The following is a 27576-nucleotide window of genomic DNA, read 5'->3' as shown; positions in this document are numbered from 1 at the left end:
AAAATCATTAAATAAGTTAACCGCTTGTGGACAGTAGGGGGCCCCCCAAGCCCGTGGGGCCCCAAGCAATTGCGTGGTTTGCGTGGTGGGTAAACACGCCACTGCTCAAGCCTCCATTGTCACCTTTAAAATGACGTTTTGGAACAAGCAAAAGAGCCTCTTGATGAGACGCGGAAGAAATAGTCCTACTCACAAAGTACAAAAACCAGACAAAACCCTTTAAATATATCATGTGATTGATGTCTTAAGGTGTGGTAATCGTAGTATTTGGGCTGTTGAATTATTGAAAAATAATGCACACCCGTGGTGTAACTAGGGCTGGGTATCGATTCAGATTTTCCAGATCGATTCAATTTCGATTCACAAGCTGTCAAATCGATTCGATTTCGATTCTCGATTCAATTTTCGATTCCGGTTCTCGGGGCAGTTTTTATACTCGATTCTCGATTCAACTCAATAAATATAGATTAAATACAAATACTATACTAATAAAAAGAACAGTGAACAGCAGGTTACAAGTGGGTAATTATTAAAATCGATGAAGCACCTGAAACCGCCATTTTAAGCACTGAATTAATGAATGACAGGCTTGCTCTCGCTCCTTGGTAACCTCGCGCAAAGCAAAAAATAGGGTGACATCTAGTGAAGAAGACTAGTAATTCTATTAACGTTAATCTTTCGTTCAATGTTTGCAAAAATAAATATGAAAGAAAAAAATCGATTCTGCTCTTTGAGAATCGATTCTGAATCGACCACATTTTAATCGCAAAATCGATTTTTTTGCCCAGCCCTAGGTGTAACCTGCATCACCACCTCAGGTGTGCATTATTTTTCTAATAATTCAATTATTCCCGTCGTCGATTATTCCTTACATTGACATCGACAATAACAGACCATAATGTGCAGAACAGACTGAGTATATGAAGAGTTTGGTTCTTAAACGCAATAAATCCATTTTGACTAATTTGGGTAAAAACGTGTTTTCTATAGCCTACCAAGAAAGTGACAATATGAAAACCACTATTTTCTCTTACAAACTCTTACAAAAAATTTTTATACCGTTTATCGCGTTTTGGAACCAAACTCTTTATATAGATGTAGTGATGATGATTGATGACAGGTGAGAATAATTCCAAACACAGTTCAGGCAAAGGAGTGAAGAGGATGATGGGAGATGTAGTCCAGACGAATGACAAAACAGACGAGGACGTAACAGAATGCTCTGCAAGTCGATTTGTATAAGCGTCAGCGGATTTGAATGCATAAAAGTTAATGCAAAGAAAATGTCTCAAATAGTTTACTTAAATTTTTCAAACTTCCCTTTGATGAATAGACGTGCAGACCACACAGATAAACAAGTACACAAACATACAGACGGATAAATTAATCAGTAGATAGATAGAAACAGTGACATGCTTGGCATGGGAATGTGGATTTAGACGAGTGTGTTTGTCTTTTTGTCTGACTGGATCTGGATTTAGATTGATTGGTTGATGTGCTTTATCAGTCTTTGGCCTTCTCCCGCGCGCGTGTGTGTGCTCTATTTGTCAGCTTTCATTATTGCATTACAGCGCAAACTCATTTGTTGCGATGCCAATCGTTTAGCAAAGGTTAGCATGCTGACTGACAGCCACTCTAAACAATGTAATTTAACTAATGCTTCTGTCTGTCTGTGTGTGTTGCGAGCGAATTTAATGCCAATCTATAGGTCTGATCTATGGCTCTCTCTTTCCCTACAGCTCTACAATATTTGACATGGCTCGGATATCTAAGCTATTAAGACGTAACACTGCTTTAACACTCGTCATTACAGCCCTGCACTTAAACACATATATCTGAACTAGGCTCACAAAACCACACTTCAGATTATCAGAGTCTGGTCCACAACGTTGCGTATTCTGACCAAAAACCATTCATTTTGCCGATCGAACTAAACTAACCTAGAAATAACTGGGTGGTTCTCGCGAGATTAGGCTTATGAGGTATCATGAAACATTTTGATAAAAAAGTAAATGCAAAGTAAGAGTATGAAAGACACATACAGTTACAAACATCTCTTCGCGTACTATTTTGCACATTATTTTAAATGACATCATACAAACCAATTTTGTTGTTTTTTCCACATTTAAGGGGAAATTTTCATTACCGCAACGTGACAAAAAATCATGACAAAAAATAATGACAAAAAATCATGGCTATAATACACTCCTATCATAATGAAAAACTACCAAAAACTCCCGATCCTAATTTTTATCTCCATAACAAAATCCGAGAAGACCAGATATGGATTTATGGACATGGATTTTTTATGAATTAATAATATATCGCTGTCTTTGATTCTGGGAGCCTGAGACTACAGTTTACAAATACAGTTTATAAAATTTTCACTTAAATATGTGCTATGAATAATAATAATAATAGTGCTAATAAATGGCTGTTTAAATGTGGTGGCTTGGAGCTGGAAACGTTATTCCTTACGTCATGACTTAACAAGCGATAACGTGAGCCTGGAAACGGCAGTGTACACTGTGACTTTATAACATTTTTGCTTAAATGTGATATGAATAAATACTTACCAACCGGATACTGCCGCCTGCTTTACAGTAGGTGAATGTAGCAAACACCAAATATGGCCAGTAGGATTTTTATAGAAAGATTAAAAATACGGGAGAAATGCTGTACATTTTTTAAAAGGGGTGATGGTGGAATAACAAGATCAAATACGGGAAATCCCGGGAAAAACAGGAGGGTTGACAGCTATGGTTTAAATGAAAGCAGAGGTACTCGCCCACAGACCACCCCCACAGTAATCAGGACAGAAGCGGTCGAAAATGGACAAAAGAGACCAAATACCATGTGTAAAAGTGTCTCTCTCGTCCACGTGTGATCCGATCGACCAAAACACATCTTAATACCAGGTATAAACAGACTCATAAAGACCTGTTATCATGCATTCACATGCAAATCAATTAGGCAATGAATATTCGGCAACTGAAACCATGCAACTGAAAATAGCAAAAAACATCTTTCTCAGACACTTTTTTGATGTTTGCTGCATGCACGCCTCTCGCTTTATGCTGGTTGCTATTTGATCGGTTTAAATTTATTCAGATTCGGTGATGACGGAAATGCTTTTTTGCTATTTTCGCCTTAATAGTTTCCATTACCAAACATCCGCTGCATCCATAAAATTAATAAACCAATAACGCAAAAACTGCATTTATTTGGAGATTTGTCAGGTTTATCGCAGGCAGTGACGTCAGCCTACAGTCCACGAATAGTAATTAAAAAAGTTTTGTTGTATATCTTCTGATTTCTACAGAAACTGTCAAATATAAAATGTGCATTTTCTCCGTCAACTGCACGAGTCAAAAGCAGAGGTTTTTGCGATACTTTACAGTTGTGTAACTGTTTGTGAAGTTTATATTTTACACGCGGAGACATGCACATGTAAACAAAACTGCGACTAAAACCTAAAACGCAAAATTGTAAAAAAAAAAGTCGTTGCTGCTTTCAACTTACTATGATTTATCTTGACTAGAGATGAGCTGTTATAACTTATAAAATATATATAAAGTTGTAGCAACTCATCTCTTGTCAATTATAAACAATAGTAAGTTAAAATGACTTGTAAATCTGAGTTGATTAAACAAAAAAAACTGGAGGCAGTAAAGCATTTTTTTACGCAGAAGTCTACTTGTGCCAATCAGATTTTGCTTTCTCGTGTGCATGGCCTAACAGTTTATGAGTTTATAAAAGATAACGATAAACACACTCATTGTTTTAGAAGCACAACATTTACACCAGTGTGTGTAAGCATGTTAAAATCTCTGACGTGCAAACGCACAGACGCCTTTACAAAGCCATGCTGAGCGTAGTGGAGTTTGTCAGAGATTTTGACAGCACGGCAGTATTTTAAATATCTGAGCATATGATATAAGACGGCTGAAGCCTCTCAGTTCCTTATGAATAAATCATGCAAGAGTAAGAAGTTCATCTTTCGACTGCCGACTGTCTCAGCTGCTGCGAGGGGTCTGTGCGTGTCGCGCACTAAATCAGTATGGCTGTGTCAGACCGCCCATGTCTCTGCTGAAGAAAACATTCGCTTTCAGAGGCACATCTGTCTACAAACCACTCAATAAAGCCCTTTCATAGCGTCAAAACATCTCTCCAGTCACTTTAACAGCGCTTTCATTTATCCCAAGTCTGTTGTTTGGTAGACTGGGTGGTTTATTGAATATTCACAATATACGTCTTTGATTGTTTTGTTTGGTGATATAAATTTTATAGACATCGCGATCATTTTTATTTGCCTATTAAGTTTCCTTAAGACTGTGGCATATCCATCATTTTAACATCTTGTTAAAAGCACGATCGATTTGAGTTTATCCATTTGTTCCTGTAGCTTAACTGGTAGAGCAATGCATTAGTAATACAATGGTCATGGGTGTGATTCCCATTGTAATATATACTATCAATAGTATAGCTTGAACTTTAAGTCGCTCTGGATAAAAGTGTCTGCCAAATGCATAAACATAAATGTAGTGGGTTCAATTCCCAGGGAACACACATACTGATAAAATGTCTACTTTGGATGCACCGTAAGTTGGACAAAAGTGTCTGCCAAATGCATAAATGTATAAGAGAGTCTATCTGCAATACTTATTTGCACTTTAAGCGTGATCTAACTACTGCTGTTTGTACTGTAAGTCTCTCTCAGTGGTTAGCGTTGGAGCAGTAATGGTTTTCAGCTGTTATCAGTAGCCTGTTCTGGTGTAAATTGTGTGAAACGCAGATGAGGGTCAGTAATGCGTTCCAGATGTCCTTTTACTGTGTATGTGTATGTCTTCATTATTCCTGGTGTGCTGACAGCCCGAGGGAAACTTCATTTGAGACACGCTAAACATGCTACAGAGTAAAAGGCATGCTAACCCCTCCAACACCCCGCAGAGTTCAGACACACGATCGGCCCGTCCTGACCCATTTCGGTCTTTATCTAAAGCTCAAGCAGAGACACCAGCACAGACAAGTGCTCTCCTGTTTGTCTCTCTCATACTCTCTAAATACCAGAAATCTCGAAAACCGCCTGACCTTGCATGCAATGCCACCAAACACAGCACCTGCCCTTCAAAAAAGCATGCACTTTTAAATCTCTCAGCCTACACTGTTGCCTTTTAATATTATTGAATTGGCTTCACGGTCATTTCAACTATATTAACATTTGACAACATTTTAACTTGCAGGTTTAACTTGTAAGAGGTTATTAACTCATCATTATGCACATTTTAAAATAGTAAAATGAAATTATTTGCACAGCCAAATTGAACAGGAGATTTTTTTGTGTATTTGGTGTAATGCAATGCGTTTACTCGGCGTAAGCTTAAAAAACCGCATTATTTTCCACATACCGTAAATTTTTGTTGCTACTCTATACACTGTCAGAAAAAAAGGTACAAAACTGTACCTTTTTTGTCGCTGGGGTGGTACCCCAAGGTACCGTTTTGTACCTTTACAGGTATATAAACATAATACAATGTTTTGGGTACATTATTGTTCCTTAAGGATCTATTTTGTACCTTTAAAGATACAGTTAACTGTTTCGTACCCCTAAAATTTAACTGGTACAAAACTGTTCCTTAAAGGGGTCATAGGATGAAAATCAGACTTTTTCCATGTTTAAGTGCTATAATTGGGTCCCCAGTGCTTCTATCAACCTAGAAAATGTGATAAAGATCAACCCAGTAACTTTGTTTGGGTAAGCCATTTACTGCAAGCATGTGAAAAATTAGGTCGTTCAGATTTCGCCTGTTTTGTGAGGTAGGTAGCAAGGCGAATTATAATAATACCGCCCCCTTTATCTGCACTATCCAACCACAGCACTGCCATTTAGTTCAGAGAGTAAGAGGGAGAAAAGAAGGACTTGACAGCACAATTGAGTTTCAACTACAACAAATCACCATCATCGTGATCAGAGTTTGGACTTCATCCGCTCATTTGCATTTTAAAGGAAACACCCAAAAACGGCTCACTTTTGCTCAGACCTACAAATGTGCAATTTTAACATGCTGTAATTAATTATCTGTGGGGTATTTTGAGTTAAATCCTCACCTTCACACTCTTGGGACACCAAAGATTTAACTTACATCTTAAAAAAAATTTCATAATATGACCCCTTTAAGGCAGTGGTTCCCAAAACCTTGTGTACGGTGCATTCCTTCGTGGCCCCCCAAAGAAAATTTGTGACATTTTAATGTTAGAAACATTTTAATAAAAAAAACATGCTTTTGGTTAGTAGCCTTAATTTTTTAGGTTTAATTACACAGAATTCATGATAAATTTATGTATTTCATAAAATGTCATAAAACTGGGCCCCCCCCTGGCACCATCTCGCGGCCCCCAGTTTGAAAACCACTGCCTTAAGGTACACAATTGGTCCTTAGAGTATAATATTGTACCCCATAAGGTACAACATTTCAATGTGTTTTATACCGATAAAGGTACAAAAAGGTACCTTTTAGGGTACCACCCCAGCGACAGAAAAAGGAACAACTTTGTACCTTTTTTCTGACAGTGTACTCCTTACTTTTAGAAAGAATATTTTTGAGGGTTCGTGACTTTACGGCTCTTCTATATGCATGAACAGCTTTTAACACGGCAAAGACAAAAAACTAGGGCTGTCAATAGATTAAAATATTTAATCTAGATTAATCGCATGATTTAGTGAGTTAACTAGCGATTAATCACAAATTAATCTAACATTTGTATCTGTTCTAAATTTACCTAAATTCAACACTTTTCAAGTTTTTAATGCTCTAATTAAGATGGATTTGGACAAAATATATATGCTATATGCAATTGTATGTTTACAACAGCCTGTTTATATTTTCAACAGAACCATCAGCCATAGTTTTATATATGATTTTCTCTTGACCTTGTTCTTTCTCCATTTATGTTGGCTGCTGCATCATTTGTGACCTGTGCTCGCAAATGGATTCGAAATGAGCAAATTTTCAAAAATTAGTTATTTTTATTTTAAAGGAACAGTATGTAAGAAATGTATATCAATTAATTATAAAATGGCCCTGATATGTCACTAGACATTAAGAAATAATTTTTATTTCAAATACTTATATCAGTGACAACAGTGGTCTGGCCAGGATATTGTCATTTAAAAAGTGAAGTTGCAGCCCTCAACTGATGTTTATGTTGTCATTTTGTGTATTGGCCACCAGTTGTGTGATTGCAGTACCAGTTTTAGCCACAAGTTTTGTTATTGCAATACCAGTTTTGGCCACAATCCTACATACTGTTCCTTTAACATTCTCTATTAAAAAACTTCATAACAGTGCATGATTTGTTGGAATCTGACAAAAATTGACAGAACTAAACCTGTTTACGCAAAGCAAAGACAATATCAATATATGTTAAATATATGTTTTTCTTTTATTGTTTAATTTTGACATTGAGACAGACCACTTTTAGGCTAATGCAAGGGTTTAATATAATGATACACAACAGATAGTTTTCCTCAACAGTTAAGCAAGCATTCACTTCAGATATAAGAGATTATACTGTAGGTCATACCTGCGTGAATTCTTGTCAAAACAGATATTTTTGATACTGTAATTTTGTGTAGATGTCTCTATATATTTGAGTCTTGTCACTCTTAATAACTCGTTTAACATCAATCAGGTCCTGAACTTTATATCTCTTAATAATTATTTTAACATCAAGCAAGTCCAGCAGTCTATTTTCTATAATTCTGCATGCTTTAAAAAAGTGAATGAAGACGCATCTTTGCTTTAGATTATGGATTTGGGACAGTACACCTCTCAGAAAACGTATAGACAAAGATCATTTTAGATGCTTAATTTACAGCATTGGATTCGCTAGACGAGAGCTTAATGTTCTTATTTTTATGAAAACCTCCAACTCATCTAGACAGCTCGGGTCACTTGCTGCATCTCAATTCATCCAGCTGTGGGCTAGACCAAGGGTCAAACAGAAATTGCGTGTTGTGTTAATTGCACGTTAATAAAATTAGTGCCATTAAAATGTATTCGCGTTAGTGCATTATTATGTGTTATTAACACGTTATTAACGCATTATTAACGCATTATTAACGCATTAATTTGACAGCCCTACAAAAAACATGAAATCGCATCGTATGACCCCTTTAAACTTTACTGTGTACATTCCCTTATCAATTAATACCTTTATTCTATTCTATTCATCCTACTTTTTTTCTTGTTCTGTTCTGTTCTATCCAACTTTTTGCTCTGATTAAATTTGTATTTGTATTTTACTTATTTATATGTACTAGTCAAATGGGAATTTTGTTAATCTCATCTGTGTTTTATGTGTGTGTGTGTGTGTGTGTGTGTGTGTGTGTGTGTGTGTGTGTGTGTGTGTGTGTGTGTGTGTGTGTGTGTGTGTGTGTGTGTGTGTGTGTGTGTGTGTGTGTGTGTGTGTGTGTGTGTGCGTGCGTGCGTGCGTGTGTGTAGAGAGAGAGAGAGAGTAATAGGTTCTGTCTCTAAAGATAGACTGTGCTGCATACCTCTGTGTGTGTTGCTTTCAGAGTTTGACTCCAGTAAACATTCCTGCTGTCCGCTCCAGTCAGGCAAAGAGATGACTTCATTAACACGCACACACACACACGCATTCAGTACATACACATACAAGTGCATTTTGCTTTCTTTTGCATTTATAAATGACAGGAAAACATATTGCTCTAACACAACATGAGAACTCAACTGATTATTTTAATTGCCATGAAAGCTGTTTGTAATCTGAGAATGCATGAGTGTTTTCTGTAAAAGAAATCATCTTAGTTTAAAATGACATAATCCACATTTACCCTGCTCAGAACGAGAGAGGGAGAGAGAAAGAAAGAGAGAGAGAGATCGACTTTCATGATCGTCTGGGCTCTTTTTAAGGGAAGCTGCTGTGTTCTGATGTTCAGCCTACAAAACACTTTTAGGGGGTGTGCACACCAAAGCTTTTAAACGTGGCTGAAAACGCCCGACGGATGCAGACTGCCTGCTTTTTTTCTGCAGACTGCCAGCTTTCTTTAGCTGAGCGCTTTGGTTGCTGTGATACTTCTTTGATTATCAGTCATTGTACGATGAGCCGGTTGCTTGTTGTGATATTTGTCCCGCCCCTCCTACACTGTGATTGGACGGCCGTGTGAGAACTGACATTGACGTTTCACCCAAGGATGAATTCTTTCAGGGCGAAAAAAAGCTGCTGGCTTTTTTGAAAAATGCTGTGCTTCCATCGGAAACAATTGAAAACATAACCCGACCGCCAGCGTAAAAGCTTAGGGTGATTTTTGAAAAACACTTCGGAAAAGGGAGTCGGACCGACTACCAAAACACCCTTGTAGCCAATCATCAGTAAGGGGCGTGTCTATTAACTCTTTCCCCGCCATTGACGAGATATCTCGTCAATTAAGAGAAAACGCTTCCCCGCCAATGACGAGATTTTCCGTCTTTCCGCAATACCGCTATTATCCACCAGGTGGCGCCCTTCCGCAACTTTTTAAAACCGGAAGTATTGCCCTATGGCAAGCTGCTGCATGTCCGTGTCTGTTTTAAAGATCGCTCTGAATGGGATCTCTATGAAAAGTCCGTCATAAAAATGGAATTATCTCTACTTTTTGCTCAAAATATGGTGTTTTTGCAAAAGCCTACCCATATTCAAAAGCTGATTGCAAAAGAACCACTAAAGGTAGGATGAAACGGTTTTTTTTTTTTTTTGAAAGCAGAGGGTCTGTTCTTTCATTTGGTATATTGTATGTTTATATATTTAAAGAAGAACATTTTCTGGAAGGCATTAAACTTTGGTGAAAATCATGAAAAACGCTGGCGCTGGCTGGCAACTTTTTTTTAAAATGCTGGCGGTGAAAGAGTTAACCAACATCGTTGTCTGGGTTTAGAGGTCTTCTCGGGTCCAAAGAAATTTACACGACCCCTCGGCAAAAACACATTTCTTTTAAATTACGAGACCCGATGCCGCTATTATTATACCTGACCCGTGTCCGAGGCACATGTGAAACTTTTGGACTTTTTAGACCCAAATCCGATCGGGTCTCGGGTCGGACTTCGGGTTTTCGGATCTAAGTGGATCCGTGAAGACCTCTGCCTTGGTTGAGTTTGTGTGGGGCGGGTCTATCAAATGAAGGTCCAGATTCTATTGGGGTAGGGGCGTGTTTGCTTAGGTGAATTCAAATGTCAACACTGACTTTAGAGATTATGCACCCCGCCTTTAATCAGTCTTTGATACGGACTAACAAGAGCATAATGTTCAGACTTATATCTTTAAGTCATGACCAAAAAATACTGAAATTGACATCCAATGTTTAAAAAACGATTTTAAAAAAGAAAATGTTGACAATATCCTTACATAGGGGCGTCATGCACCAATTTTTTTTAAGGGAGCACAGTGTGCACAGCTCACAGAAATTTGTGCATAAACGCACAAAATATTACAGAGCTTTCAGTCTTTTCCATAGCACTTACATTTCTAACAATCTGAACACCCCTGCTTTCATGCAAAAACCTCTAAAATAAAAGTGTTGACTAACTTTCATGTCAAATTGTATTCAATCAGAATAATAATGACATATTGGTATGAATTTACATCTGAAATGGCATGTTTTATTTATTTTAGTTTTAATAAATGACTTGTTTAATTGTGTCATTTATGCATTTTGCACAGCAACTGCATTAAAATGAATGTAATTTTAAATCCATAAAGTATATAAACAACAAAAATGACATAAGCTATAGCCACGTGATTGATTTTAATGTTCAATGATGATTTAAAAAATTTGTAGATAAAATTATTAGAGGAACGCATTATTGCATCAAATTTTACCTCATTTGTGAGCATGTGTGATCCGCGCCCCCATGAACTCTGGCGAACTTTGGCGTTGTACCAAGATGATTAATCTAGAAATCTACTAATATAACGTGGAGACGGTCACATTTTAAACCTTCAATTTTCTACACAGAGGAGGTTAACTGCACATTACCGTACTGGGGTTTGGAAATGTCGTTTCTTACACGTTTTAATTCCTCAGATGGCAAAATGCAGCAGCAACAGCAAAGCTCGTGAGCGCGCTCAGATGCTATGACCTCTGCGACTGCACTGTCTGCAGCGCCTGCCACCAGAATAAAGTAATGTAAACACGATCAAAACGGCAAATCTCAGAAAAGTGACAAGGGTGCAGCACAAAATTGATAATATTGTGCATATTAAACAGATTAAAAGTCAAATAACAGATTAATGGACCCTTCTTTGATCTTAAGGTTGCATTCAAAATCCATTTGGCTCAAAAAACCAAGGGGGCACGTGCCTCTGTCCTTACATGTCATTGATCAAACTACAGTATAATAAAATGTCCAGCCTGATTTTACAGGAATTGGATGTATTTTACGAGTTGGCTAATTCATATGAATTCATATAAAGGGAATCATACAAAAACTTACGGTTATCATAAAAAACAATAATGAAACCCCGCCCTTAACGGCAACGGCACAGGAGTGAAAGCACTCGATACATCTCCCTCTCTTTCTCGCTCTCTCTCTCTCAATTTCTTAAAGGAGTAGTCCACTTTATAGATGGGGCCCATTGACTTACCATAGTATTTTTTTCCTACTATAAAAAGTAAATGGACCCCATCTTTAAAGTAGACTACTCCTTAAATTTAAGTGTGCTTTCCTGGCATGACAAAACCTATAGTACAAACAAAAGTAAAAATAAAAGTCTCTCTCTCTCTCTCTCTCTCTCTCTCTCTCTCTCTCTCTCTCTCTCTCTCTCTCTCTCTCTCTCTCTCTCTCTCCTCATGGCAACAGCAGGGAATAAATTCACTTGTCTTCACTTAGCTGTGGCTGTTTACCCGTGAATCAATTAATGAAACAACAGGGAACCAATTAGTCGATATTAAGATGTATATTGTGTAACAGTATGTTCTGCTTCACGGTGATATGCACCACTCCAGGCACTCCTTAGTGAGATTTTGTAATATCTTGATTGTTTGTCCTAGTCAGTAATGAGTTAAAATGGAGACACATACGCGGAAGTTGCACTGTAAATGAAGCAAACAAAACGTGAAGATAAAGATACATTACACTAACACTGGTCAGAGCATTAAAAGTGATGGATATGCTTCAGTATGCGTTGAATGCGTGATGTGCCAAATTTTCCATTAGCCTAGTCGATGACAATCCCTCATCTCTCCTGATTAGCATACAATATATCTCAATCTCTAAATGTGACGCCACCGAAATAAAGTGCAACCGCCTATCTGTGCTCATTAAATCGGTCAATGCCTAAAAACACTATAATCGAGTTAGAAAAGTATTGAGCAGGTCATTATTAATAAGTGACGTATTGAATTTTGAAAATCAGGCAAAGTATTACCAAAACGCTGATATTTTTATCTACATTGCTTTGTCAGTTCAAATGAAAAACAGGTACTTTAAAGCCAGTATAGGACATTCAGTGTCTTTCAGACTGCATTAATTCCCATTCCATACATTTTCACACTATTTTCACATCTACCATAATCATAATAATAACATGCAAAGAAAAACTCTACAAATATTGACCAATGCTTATGCGGCCTCCGATATATTGAGCGGCCCATCGATAATTAATGCATTAGTATGCAAAACCAGCATAAAGCAACAAAGCTAGAAGACTTTTACATTTAGATCTGGAATTAAATCTGCCTGAAAAAATCTCTGACTGGACTGACTGGATGGTAATTTTAGTCAAGGCTAAAGTTCCTTGTCAATGCTCAACTTTGATCATATTTTCACTATAAAAAACAACGTGTTGGAAACTTAAGGTGCGTTAGAGACGCAATAGCGTTTCTGAATTTCACATGCAAATGACACAAATTTCCCATAGTTGATAACTCAAAATTTTCAACTACGAGCGAAGAGAGAGATTTATTCGCTTCATTCACGTCTGGTGTGAACACACTGTTAGCGATGCAGAAATATAATTTTTCCGCCGATAGCCGATTATTCCGACTGAAGCCGATTCCGGTAGTTTGATGGTTATATTAACTTGCATTAACTAAATTCTGAACATTAAATTTTCTGAATGTTATAATGACCATTAATATTGAACATTAAACTAAGTTTCTTTACATTTTCTATACACAGAGCTCAAATTCATTGCATATTCCTGTTCTCTTTTGATTGGCAGGATATATCGGCCATGACTATCGGCTGTTTATAAACTATCAGCTGATAACCTATAGTGTGAAATACAGATTATTTGTCAAACAGATACAGATTATTGTCTGATATATCAGTTCATCTCTAACAGAACTACATATACAACCCCAGTCAGTTATATTAATAGAAAATAATTTACTCAAATCCTCACAATTTTCCTCTCGAAATGAGACATCAAGAATGCATTGATGTGCATTAATGTTTTCATTTGTATCTTCATAAACTAAAAAGCATTTTGCCACAACAAACTCTAAACCAAAGGGACCTAATTTAATCTGTGATAATTTAATTATACTAATTAAATGTTTACATCAAAACATCTGAATTAGACCATGAAAAACAAACATCAAAAAATGGTCAAAAAATTGTCCCTTGTTGTCACTTAAGCAGTACTCTTTTAAAGGTCCTAATATGTACCATTAAATACAGATATGTACAGAGGTACAAATATGAGGTTTTTAAGTGCAAAGCTTTACTTTTTGAAAGGGTACCACTAGCGACAGCTAGAGACCATTTTTTCTGACAGATTTTTTTGGTTGTTTTCCTTTCATCTGTTTTATAAACCTCCTTGTGTGTAGTTGACATTTTAAAAAAGACATCAGAAAGAGTCAGGATGCTTTTGAGAAGTTCAAAGTTCAAACAATTCTCTTTTTCTTCACTATCTCAGTCTTCAACTCGACAGCAAACCCTCCAGAGAGACAGAGAGAAAAGAGACTGTGTGTAGATCACACAATGACAATCTGTGAGAGTATTCCTGAGACCTTAAACAGGTTTCTATACACACATCGACTGCTGTTAACAAGACAACTACGACTCCATCTTTAATGCAACAGAAACACGTTTTTATCATCTCTATCATGTTCGACCAATGAGAATACAGCATCAAGAAGTGTTCAACCAATTAGATAATCAATCATAAACTTAACAGATAGCACTCGCTCAAATCCCAACCTCAATCAGGTTCAGTTCTGCACAGAACATCTGAGGAGCCTACAAATCATCTGAGGTTTCTCTAACAGCATCTGTGGAGTCTGATATTACAGCACAACTGAGTTTTCTTTTTTTCATTGGAGTGATAAGATTGATTCATTCTGAAGCTGCACGTGAAGCAAACAGGAAACCAAATAATTAAACTGAGAACAAAAATCACATTCAGACCGCTCCGACCGAAGATCTTCAGTTTTCTCCAAAGCACAGTTGTGCAAATACTAGGACGGCGTTTTAGTGCCACCTAAAAAATAAATAAATAAAATTACAGAATAAAGTCCAAATGTTTAGATAAAAAAAGTAGTAATATTTAGAAAAACTTATAATATTTTAAAAATAAAGTCATAAATACGAGAAAAAAGTCCAAATGTTTCAATAAAAAAGATGTAATATTTAGAAAATATATATATATATTTTAAAAATAAAGTCATCAATACGAGAAAAAAGTCCAAATGTTTTGATAAAAAGTTGCAATATTTAGAATTTTTTTTCATATTTTAAAAATAAAGTCATAAATGCAAGAAAAAAGTCCAAATGTTTTGATAAAAAAGTCGTTATATTTAGAAAAAATATATATATTTTAAAAATAAAGTCATAAATGCGAGGAAAAAAGTCCAATTGTTTTGATAAAAAAGTCGTAATATTTGGAAAAAAAATAATATTCTAAAAATAAAGTCATAAATGCGAGGAAAAAAGTTCAAATGTTTTGATAAAAAAGTCGTAATATTTAGAAAAAAAAAAAATATTTTAAAAATAAAGTCATAAATGCGAGGAAAAAAGTCCAAATGTTTTGATAAAGTCGTAATATTTAGAAAAAAAATAATATTTTAAAAATAAAGTCATAAATGCGAGGAAAAAAGTCCAAATGTTTTGATAAAAAAGTCGTAATATTTGGAAAAAAAATACTTTAAAAATAAAGTCAGAAATGTGAGAAAAAAGTCCAAATGTTTTGATAAAAAAGTCGTAATATTTAGAAAAAGATTTAATATTTTAAAAATAAAGTCCAGAAAAAAGTCCAAATGTTTCAATAAAAAAAGTTGTAATATTTAGAAAAAAACTTGTTATATTTAAAAATAAAGTCATAAATACGAGAAAAAGTCCAAATCTTTTGATAAAAAAGTTGTAATATTTAGAAAAAAACTTGTTATATTTTAAGAATAAAGTCATAAATACAAGAAAAAGTACAAATATTTTTAGAAAAAAAGTCTTAATATTTAGAAAAAACTCATAATATTTTAAAAATAAAGTCATAAATACGAGAAAAAGTCCAAATGTTTTTATAAAAAAAGTTGTAATATTTAGAAAAAAACTTGTAATATTTTAAAAATTAAGTCATAAATACGAGAAAAAGTCCAAATGTTTTTATAAAAAAAGTTGTAATATTTAGAAAAAAACTTGTTATATTTTAAGAATAAAGTCATAAATACAAGAAAAAGTACAAATATTTTGAGAAAAAAAGTCTTAATATTTAGAAAAAACTCATAATATTTTAAGAATAAAGTCATAAATACAAGAATAAAGTCAAAATGTTTCAATAAAAAAGTCATCATATTTAGAAAAAACATAATATTTTAAAAATAAAGTAATAAATATGATAATAAAGTCCAAATATTTTGAGAATAGAGTCTTAATATCCACATGAATGTCTTATTGGGGCATTCTAAAATGCTTAACCTGAAAAACATTTTACGTGGTTTAAGTTTAACCCATGAGGACAGCAATATTAATAGATCAAATTCACTTTACAACTTATCAACTTCTTATTAAAGTATTCTACCCGACGTATTCTTAAAACATTTTGACTTAATTCTCAAACATTTTGACTTCGTTCTCAAAACATTTTGACTTCATTCTCAAAACATTTTGACTTCGTTCTCAAAACATTTTGACTGTATTCTCATAATTTTTTACTTCATTCTCGAAATGTAGGTTTTTTTACGCGTCGTCAGTTTTTTTTGTCGCTAGATTTAGTGAATTTTTTAACAAAAAAGTGCTTGGCAACAAATGTAGCGACTTTTTGGAAGAGCCGTAGATTAAGATTTGTATGCACTTTGTGTGGCCTGTACAGCCCCGCGAGGGTGAGGTCTTACTTTCCCGGCACATGCGCGTATCTCTCTCTCTCCATCTGCTCTTTGTAAAGTCGTCATATAAATACAGAACAGGTGTTTGATCCTTTCAAGGACTACATGAAATCAAAGTTGGAGTTTTTGTGGCTTTTAGTCCATGTCCATTCCAACAATATGCCAGTAAATCCATTTAAACAGAATCATGCATTAAGTCTTTCCTTTCTGGGAATATGTTTGGAATGTAAAACCACCATACTACATACTCAAAATTGCACAACGTGTTTACAAATAGTGAAATGAAGTATTATGCCATTAATAAACATGGTCACATGACCTCATCAGGTCGCAAGCGAGCAGCCTACAGTTTAAACCGCAGATTATTTATCTATAAACTGTATAAATATTTGAAATAAAAAGGCAGTAATGTATGTTTTTGCCGGTTGGACTTCTACAGGGACTACCAACATTCCTCTATTATACTGTAATGTCCCAAAACATCCCGATGCTCATTTCCTAATGTAATTCGCAATCTATCTTATGAAATCCATACTGAGGCCCTCCGTGCACTTGGGCTTTGTTCCCACCTCAGCAGAAAGTCTTGCGATTGGCTCGTGAAGCTGTCAATCTTTTAAAGTGTTCGGGTAATATAAGTCAGCAGCTGCAGATGTTAGCCCTTTAACTGAAGGACGTAATTTTTTATCGGCTATAATTACCCGCACGCAGAGAAACGTGTGGCGAACAGAGTGCACTCTCAGCCACGGAGAGCATTTTTACATTTATCATCCGCACTAAGAATAGCTTCCCGGACGCAACGCTAGAAATGCTGACTACTGCGAATGTCCGTGATCAAAGACCCGAGATGCATGCGTATCATGTAAATATGCATCTCCGCTGACCCCCTTTTCTCTTTCTTCAAACTTTGTCCCTTCTGTGCAGAAGTTGTGTTTGGTACGGATCTCTCACCACACACTTCATCTTACTGTGACACACAATACTCTCATTGTGCGAGCGGCCCGCTGTGGGCTCTTGTGCTTCCGCGTCTGACGGACCGTCTGTGTCGAGTTATTTGCGTGTGTGACTGCGAGAGCTCATAGGTGATATATAACCATCATAATCCTGGTAATTACAGTCACAGATGAACACACAGTCTGACTTTACGAAAGAGAGGAAAAGAGATCCCCAGACATCATCTTAAGGTCAACACTGAATAAAACTAACCTTATTCACTTCTTTAGGTTTTTGCATAATTTATTACAGGACATTATTTGATAAAGCTATTCTTTGTAATCTTTTATGAAAATTTTACAATAAACTTTACGTTATTTTGTCGGAGCAGATGGTGTAATGGACAGTGGTCCAACATATGGTACAGACGCACTTCCGAATCCCGGCTCGAGGTCCTTTGCCGGTCCCATACCCCTCTCTCCACCCCGTACTTTCATGTTGTCTCCTTAAAGAATACAGTCTATTAAAAATTCCTTTAAAAAATATTTGCATTATTTTACTTTGTAACTTCGCCTTACTGTTAATTCCATAGGAAGAGCTCTGTGTCCCTGATTGGCCAGCTAATCTGTACGTTGTGATTGGCCTGAATACCTCTGACGTCAGCCGGAAATGTGACGCTCCTTATCATGTTTGAAAGATTCGTTTACAATACAATGCTAACAGGAGTTAACGTATAGGCTGTGAGTCCAAAGCGAGAGAAGTTATGATAATGTCGGTCTTGTCTACATCACCAATCCCAGGAAGTAAACTGTAAACTACAATCCGTGTGTTTGTTGTAGTCCAAGAAAAGACGATAACTTGTGTCGCCGTTTACTTTGGGGTTTGTAACTTTTGCATAGCGTTAACATGAACTAATACACACTTACACACCAAAGAAAATGTAAAATCGTGGATCGGACAATAGGTGCTCTTTAAACTCTTAAGGACATTCGCCCAGGGTTGCCAAGTCTGTGGTTTTCCCGTAAAACTGTTGAAGATGCAATGACTTTGTTCATCAGCTGTCCATCTTAGAGCATGAATATTTTATTTTTGGAAAACATTTAATTTAAAAAAAACATTGGAAAGTTTACCCTCCAGTTTGCGCGAATTGAAATTGCGAATTGAAAATATGGCCAGTGGAAACACGTCAATTTTGCAAAAACTCCCATATGTCACCAAAAAATTTTTACACTTGCATGAGATGTTTCTTCACGCAATTTGGAAAAAATTTATTTCGCAAAATTGCAATAGAAACAAGTTCATTCGCATTTTCAGGTCATCTGATACAAGTAAGTCACATAATCATTATTTAAAGATGACCCAGAAACCTCCCAGAAACACCTCAAAATGTGCCTGCTCTCAAGTATAAGATGCTTTCCTTGCCAATAATGTTTGGATAACACTCCTACATCTCTTTTGATTTGAAATAATGTACTATTACCTCCAAGAAATACCTCCTAAGTATAAGGGTCTTTCCTTGGCATTAAAGGAGTAGTCCACTTTATAGATAGGGCCCATTGACTTACCATAGTATTTTTTTCCTACTATAAAAAGTCAATGGACCCCATCTTTAAAGTGGACTACTCCTTTAATGTTTGGAAAATATTCCTAAGTCTTCTCTGGGTAAAAATAATGCCTAGTGCGGTGGATGTGATATTAGTTAACCTACCAACATCAGTCGAAGACTTATCGCGAGGTGAAAAAACTTTGCTTCATTCGCATATCATCGGTTAATGGAAACGGCATCATTTCACATTTCAGCGTCTTTTGTGTTGACATTTAGAAAATAACGCTAAAGTTTTGCACAAATCTGTAATGGAAATGCAGCTAGTGACTGTTGAATATGTATGAGAGTGGCATAGGCTTAGTTTTAATTGACCATTATGCTGGTTTTGGTAAGCAGACCTGGCAACCCTGCATTCACCCTCTATAATCAAAACGAATTAGTCCTGAGCTACAGCACACAAACGCTGCTTTTAAATTATATAAGGTACCTACTGCTTTATGTTTCAAACAATACGTTCTATATATAGTATGTATGGGTGGGATATGAATACATCAACTATCTTTTTATTGTCATGTGAGCCGTATGTCCTTTGACCTATGCCGTAATTACAACAACTGGGGCCAAAATTTATTTATGCTTACAATTAAATCACAAGGAATAAATTTCTTGGTTCCTAAATCACTTGGTTCATGTATTTTTAGCATTTTTATTATATTCACTTTTTTGATTTCTGTGTTTATCAAATACACACTTAAAAATCCAGCAGGAAGTAGTAGGTCATCTTGTTACTTTCGACGACATACTATTCACATCACATACTGATTTTTGGCAAATACTGGCAAATTTGGGCGCACCGAAAGTTTTTGCATCAAATACATCTAATTCTCAAAGAAATGCATGGTGACATCCTGAGGAAAAAAATCTTTTTATCTTTTTAAAAACTACCAAACAACAGTCAGGACTTTTATCTGTTGTGTGCACAAATCCTTTAGTTTTCTTTTACTCTTTTTACTGTTTACATAACAAAATTGGCCTTCTCTGAAGATATCTGCAACTTTTTTAAGTAGATCTCAATAAAGGCGCATGCCACTTCTGTCGAGAGGTGCATTGAGTGCCTGACGTCAGCCTTTAAATACACACTCACAACACACTTTCTTTGACAAGTCTTTTTGTTCGTGATGAAACCGGCATGTCAGATTTTGAAGACAAACCCTCTCCGGTTGGGGTACGTTCATCTATTTAAAAGAAACAAAGAAGACAAAGAATGGTGTAAAACAAAAGACCTTCCACTCGGCTCAAAGTCGTCTGTATTCACAAGGGCTCTTCAAAAGCCAAACAGCTCCTACGCGCATTAAAAAACATGCGCTTTTTCACACATGAGTGCAATGACACAGTCGTGCCCCGAGGTCAGCAGGTTAATGTCGGCTGCGCTGGCTTTCTATTGGCTGCTGTTTCGGTATTATATTCTGGGCTATTACAGATAAAGAGAGGCCTTATTTCAAAGGATCGTGGGTCTGTTTCCTCAGGCGAGGACTCTTTATCTCTATCTGCCTCTATTTTTCTTTTGCTAATGTAAGAAATTAAGGATGAGGAACAGATAAGCAGTAGCGCAGCAAGATATATCGATAATCACAACTATAATATCACAAATGTGCATATCGCAAAATAGTTTAAATAAGTGAATTAATGTATGTATAGTCAACGATATACTGTAGGTTGTGATGCTTTTCCCAGGAAAGTATATGAAGCGTATGTTGGTCAGTCATGTTTAGTTTGGTTAACACTTTACAATAAGGTTGTGTTTGTTAACATTAGTAAACGCATTAGCTAACATGAAATAACAATGAGCAATATAGCTTTTACATTTATCTTTGTCAGTTAATGCCAATACAGTTGTGCATGTTAGTTCATTGTGCACTTTTGATTTCAAATATGTTTTAGTAAACGTTAAAATTAGGGATGCACCGAATCCAGATTTTTTAGGTTCGGCCGAATCCCGAATCCACCGTTTAAGATTCGGCCGAATCCGAAACCGAATACCGAATCCTACTCGCATCCTTATTCCATTAACACACTAAAACACATTAATGAAGTAAACAATGTCCACAGCAGTGTATTTTTCATTTTATTTAATTTTAACTGTACATTATGCCAGGATGACAAGTTGGAAAAACTATTTTGACATTACCATAAGCCTATGCATAATGAAAGCGATGCGTTGCGACACAATCGTTTTTACAATAATGCTGAAGCAAGCAGCTCCGCGCTGAAAACTATATTTAACTTTGAGTGAGAAGCTCCGCTTGTCAATGTCAGGTTTCACATGGCCGTCCAATTACAGTGGAGTAGGGGCGGGAGATTACCACAGCAACCAACCGGCTCACAGCTGAAGCATCACAGCTACCAAGCGCTCGGCTGAAAAACAGCTGGAATTTGGCGTCCTCAAGGCGTTTTCAGCCGTGTTTAAAAGTTTTGGTGTGTCCAGCCCCTAAGGCTCACCGAAAGAAAAAGCTCATCTCCACGTCAGCACCCGATGTGTGTAATCAACGGCCGCGTTACGTCGACCAGCGTAGCGCAAGCCTATAGGGTTCGGTTCGGTGGAAAAAAAATCTAGGATTCGGCCGAATCCGAACCCCGTCAAAAAGCCCAGTATTCGGCCGAATCCGAATCCGAATCCTGGATTCGGTGCATCCCTAGTTAAAATGAACATAAACTAAGATTAATTAAGATTTTTCGTTGTTAGTTTACTGTATGTAGTTAACTAATGTAAACAAATACAACCTTATTGAAAAGTGTTACCAAATATAGTTTATTGTAATTTAAATGGAACTCAAAGAATTACCATACCGCATATCGCGCATCGCATTAGCAAGTTATCGTAACATGGCATTTCCCGTCAATATCATGCAGCTCTAAACATTAAAATCGCCATTGATATTTTACCAAAAAATCCTGTCCTGTAAAAAATGTACACATGCATTTTTATATTCTTTGAAGAAAATGTGAGCAACACTGTTGATGGTTGCCAGGCTTGCCAGGATGTTCAGAGTGTTTGCTTTGGCATTCTGATTTATTTCATGGCAACCTCCATTATATTTTCGTTCCTAAATGTGACTTCAGTCCTTCCCTTAATGCAAGCGGTTTTTGAATACTTGTTAAAGAAACAACACTTCTTATCAATAAACGGCCTTTTAGGGATCACTTAAAGGGGACATTTCACAAGACTTTTTAAAGTTGTCAAATAAATCTTTAGTGTCCCCAGAGTATGAGAAATTCTAGCTCCAAATACCATACATATCATATATATTATAGCATGTTAAAATTGCCACTTTGTAGGTGTGAGCAAAAGTGTGCCAATGTGTCCTTTTAAATGCAAATGAGCTGATATTGCAGTGCACTAAATAACAGTGTCGTGATTGGATAGTGCATATTAAAGGGGAGGTATTATCCCCTTCTGACATCACAAGGGGAGGCGCATTTAAATGAGCTATTTTTTCACATGCTTTCAGAGAATGGTTTTGCAAAACTAAGTTACTGGGTTGATCTTTTTCACATTTTCTAGGTTGATAAAAGCCCTGGGGACCCAATTATAGCACTTAAACATGGAAAAAGTCAGATTTTCATGATATGTCCCCTTTAAGTGTTTCTTGAGAAGCATTATTTAACTATTACTGTGGATGTCAAATGACCTGCTCGTGTTGCAATTATCAACATTCCTCTTTAACACTATGACGTCATCTAACGGTTGCTTTTCTGAAATAAAACCTACAATAATAATCCTTAATGACGTATGCGGTAGACAAACACGACACGAAATCCTGGTCAGGACTCGTCCCAGGAAAAATGGCACGTATGGTCACCCTAGTTTATGTCCTTATGCTATAGGAGCTTGCCAGGCCGTTGCTACAGTATGCAGTTTAATAGGATGTTCAAAGTGGTTGCTATGGTGTTCTGGTTACTTGCTTAATAACCCAATTAGGGAAGCTACCTTGATATTTCGGTTCCTTCTTTAAAATATGCTTTTTATCACTTTTAAAGGAAATAACACATCTAGTAAAAAAGCTGCATAATTTTTAGATGATCAGTTATGTTTGTAGCATAAACGTGTGGGCTGCAATAAACACCGAATTTAATTCTAAGAGTTGGTGGTTTATTCAAACTCTGAATATGAGCAATAAAAATATTAATGCTTGCTTTAACAAACACTAAGAAATTCAAACTACTAAAACACACTTCTGTGTGCAACTTGGAAACTGAACAGAAGTCACTATAAGGTTCAGAAATCTCTGAACAAGAAAAAAAACATTCACACTTTTTTGTCACTCCAAACATATGATGTGTGAAAAGTATGAGGACTGTGAGAAAAACACAGCCGATGGAAGAAATGTACTTGGACAAATCAAACACAACCTTTCATGTCATCATAACTAAACTGGGTTACGGATGTTTGTGTACACACAACTTGTTGTGCTCTGTGTAGCTCAGTGGTACAGCATTAACAATGCAAAACGTCATGGGTTTGAACCCAGGGAACATGCATGATGTTAAAAATATAGATCTTGTAATCGCTTTGGATAAAAGTATCTGCCAAATGCATTCATGTAAATGTATGTTTGTGTACAGTATGTGTGTTTTCCTCAGTTCAACCCATTTATTTGATCAATTGTGAATTGATTGATTTGCCCATAATTCAATCAGAAAGTGTCTATGGAGAGAGGTTCAAGTAAAAAATAAAAAATAAAAGTCCTTAGAGATATCAGCCAAAAAGGTTTTTAGAGGTGAACATTAATTTAATAATAATAATAATAATTTAATAAATAATTTAGGGCTGTCAAAAGATTAATCGCGATTAATCACATACAAAATAAAAGTTTGTGTTTGCATACTGTAATATATGTGTGTGTGTGTGTGTGTGTACGGTGTGTATATATAATGTGTATATATAAATACACACATACATGAATGAATTTAAGAAAAATGTTATTAAGGTATATTTTTATTTTTATTTATAATATAAAATATATCAAAATATGTATAAATATACATGTAAATGTTTTTAAATACAAACTTTAGTGTGTGTATTTATATATAAAATAATTAAACACAGTGCACACACATAAATTATGCAAAAAAACTTTTATTTTGTATGTGATTAATCGCAATAATTTTTTTGTCATCCCTTAATGAAATGATGCAGCAACATTTGAATCATTTACAATAAGATCAGAAATGTGTATCTAAGTTAGGGCTGGGTGATACTGACCCAAATTCATATCATGGTAATTTTGGGATGAATGGCGATATATGATAAATATCTCAGTATTCTACAACATGTAATACATGTTTACATCAAGATTACCTTTATTAAAACAGCGTATGATGAAAATAAAATTCATCAAAGAAAATATACAACCACACAACATGCGACAACAAGCTTACGTCTGACCTCAGTGTACATTTCTGCCAAAGCTTCTGTTGCAAAAGAGTCATATGTCAGACCCATATAGATGTTATTATCTCAGAAAAAAACTATACGGCCTCTGGTAAACAATTGCTTTTATTGTAAAGAAAAGTGCAATGCAAATATTTCTTTAAATGTCTCTTTTGGTGCTTCTCGGCCCGCAAAAAAGAAAGTCATGTATGGTGAATTGCCCTAATGACATTTTTTGAATTTCAGACTTCTGTGAAATGTGCTTCCTATTTGATGATTGCTCCACCCTTATATAAGACTGGACATTTGAGAGGTCATGATAGTTTTTCTGCGATGGCATAGTTTCACTTGCATGTGTGTATTTTGAGGGGACCTACACCTTAGGTGTCCCACATTTGAAAGTATCCCACTTTAGGGCAATTCACCCTACTGTAGGTTTTTTCCCTACCAATATTTTACCAAAACTTGATAATATACCGCCCAGTCCTAAACTACAGTAAGTCCATTTTGATTTCATGTTGACTTTAAGAATGTGGCACCAGATTTTCTCTTAAAGCTCTCTCGCTCTTTCGCTCTCTCTCTCTCTGTGTTTGTTTGACACACAACGCAAACACCATGGCAAGAGAGACGGCTTTAGCTAATGGCTTTTTAATGGCCTGCTGGGTTTCTTGTGTCTCTGAGCTGATGGCCACCACTTACCCTAAACACACAGACACACACGCGCACCGCACACAAACCGAGTCACTTTGTCTTGTCTTCGGAAAGTGACTTAGAAACCTCACTCCACTAACAACGTCAAACCCCTTCACAGACCGGAGTCACCGCATGACAACCGATTCCATTACTGCCTCATACAACGCTCTGCTAAGATCAAGACGGACAGCCCTGTAATTTCATAACTCAACATTATGGCACACAGCAAAATGGGAAAACACTTCTTATTGTTATAATAGAGCGATGACTATAAGATTTGTGGGTGAACTTCCTGTAAACAACCCCCCGAAAAGTGCCATAATGCATTTTTCTATACAAAACCAATGGAAAAAGAAATGTCAAACGTAGAGAGAAGAGGAAAATTAAAACATTCATTCACTCTAAAAATAAATGTATTCACCCTCACGTTGACTCAAACCTCTATGACTTTCTGTTTTCCACTGAACAACAAGGAGACGTTTGGTGAATACTGACTTGTGTTTCAGTTTGCTTTTCACAAAAAGCCAACGCACAGCTTCAAAGGACCAAAAATATAATGCATGGACTACTTTAATGGTGCTTTTTGTACTTTGTGAAGCATTACAGCCTCTGGTGAACATTTGGTCTGGTTGTAAAGACAAGTGGAATGTGAATATTTTTAAAATGTCTCCTTTTGTGCTTCTCAAAAGAAATACAGTCATATAGGTTTTGATAAGTGTGGTACATGATGTAATCACATTAAGGTAACATTGGTTATGGATAGTCAAAGCATAATGTAACAGTATGTTCAATAAATATCTAAGATTTATTAATAAATAAAATACAATAATAATTATTTGCATACTTCATAAGTATGCAAATAAACAACCAATATTGTTTCTGACCACTATTTAGTTTTTTATGTGCATTATAATCATTACAAGTTTTTAATATTCAATAGTCAAACTCAAAGCACTCTTTTGCGCGTCAGGCTGTCTGAATCAGGCACTTATCATAAATCAAAAGTACACTGGAAGCTTGGTGCTGGTGTTAGCTGTAATTGTGTTTTATGTGAGTGTTATTTATACTGTGAATGTTTGTATTGTGTGATTGTAAGGTGTAATGAGAAGAATTTGAATTGGTTAGTGTTTGCTGTATAACTTGTGAACGCACAGTATAACATCATTTGAAATATTATCGTAATATATAACACACATTTGACACATCTAGTCACATTTTGGAGAAACGCAATTACTTGTTTGTTTAAATATCACACCGTATGTTTATGAATCAGTTCAACTAAAAGCTGGCGGAGATTCTTTCAGTGGACTCGGCGCGCACCCGCTGCAATCAGGGCGCGCTCACGGAATTCCAGCGCTGCGCGTTTACAAACTTATTATTACACTGTAAATTATTTTGTAAAATTAAAAAAAGTGTCTACATTTACAAAACAATAACAAACACCGCGCATGCCTGATATATGACTTCGCCATTATGACTTATAACATTCAAAGAGCGCATGGAACGGTTAAAACCAAATATTAAAACCAAAATATTTCATTAAAAAGCCTTTTTATAGTGACAGCAAAGCCTTAAATACAAATTATGTATTTTAACATATTAGATGCCTTTTAAGTGATTTTAGTTATATAAATGACACTCATGTGGTCATATCTACAAAAATTCCCTGGACCAGATCAGACCCAGAATCCAGATCAGATGTCTCCATATCGGGATATATATTTATTGGTGGTCTTACCTTGCGCGCCAACTATTTGCAGCAGAATCCACAGAAAGAGCAAATGAAGCATTAATCCCAATCCAAATCTCTGAGCACCTCCGTTTTCACCCATGACTCGTGTCTGGAGTTTGGAAACTCCTCGCTCCCTCGTCGGTGTTTCTTTAGCAGAGACGTACAGTACAGTAGAAACTGCTGCGATGGTGAACTGAGGACAGACGATTCGTTACGAGTCCCGGTGTTTTGCCAATAAATCAAGTTCAGTGTGTGTTCCTCCCGGAGGGATCAGGTGAAGGTCCCGGGACCGCAGAAGTCGAGCTGTAACGGTGGTGAGGAGCGATGCGTCGCCGCCCTCTAGCTCTCATCTATGCGCGCTCTCCAAAGACGCACAAGCGTTGCGCGCTCGGCTTCTCTCGTCTGCGTAAGTTGGTCATCAGTACGCGCACTCGTACACTGTATGATGGTTTGATTCGGGCTGGTTCACTGTAGATGTGTTCAGATGAGCTCGAGGTTCTCCTTTAGGGTCCGGCATTCAGCTGTCTGCATGTGCGCCACGCGGGCTCGCCGAATATGAAGCGCTCGAGTCCCGTTGAACCCGCATGCACCTGCCCGCCTCTGCCCTCCACCGGCTGCTTTCAACACTAGGAGCGGATTCAGACATGGATCTTATGCTGAAATCATTTTTTCCAGCATGACTGTTGGCTGTAGTGTAAAAATTGGGCTTATCTGATACTGTTGATCTACTGTACCAGATGGGTTTCAATCTTTACACATCCTAGCCAACGCAATGACTGTCTCGATTAAAGTTAACATTATAACATTTGCATAATGCATATGTATGTAAAAAATATCCATGAATTTCACTTGTGATCAAATGTTTCCACATGATTTGCACATGTGATCCCATAGATTTCACATTGGAATTGACATGGAAGTCA

General features: G+C 36.4%; 1 protein-coding gene across 2 annotated transcripts in view; it reads right to left on the bottom strand.

Moving 5' to 3' along the window:
• LOC135732745 (netrin receptor UNC5C) overlaps positions 1–27245 on the bottom strand; it is a 165595-nt gene extending 138350 nt beyond the window's left edge. For both annotated transcript variants that reach the window (XM_065251019.2, XM_065251020.2), the window contains exon 1: positions 26660–27245. In XM_065251019.2, coding sequence (XP_065107091.1) covers positions 26660–26753 — 94 coding nt within the window. In that variant the 5' untranslated portion in view covers positions 26754–27245. The remainder of the gene's footprint in view (positions 1–26659) is intronic.
• Between the last annotated feature and the right edge of the window lie 331 nt (positions 27246–27576).

This window comes from Paramisgurnus dabryanus, chromosome 5, assembly GCF_030506205.2.
Source record: "Paramisgurnus dabryanus chromosome 5, PD_genome_1.1, whole genome shotgun sequence".
Taxonomy (NCBI): domain Eukaryota; kingdom Metazoa; phylum Chordata; class Actinopteri; order Cypriniformes; family Cobitidae; genus Paramisgurnus; species Paramisgurnus dabryanus.
The sequence above is the reverse complement of the archived record's forward strand: the minus strand, read 5'-3'. Positions and strand labels throughout refer to the sequence as shown.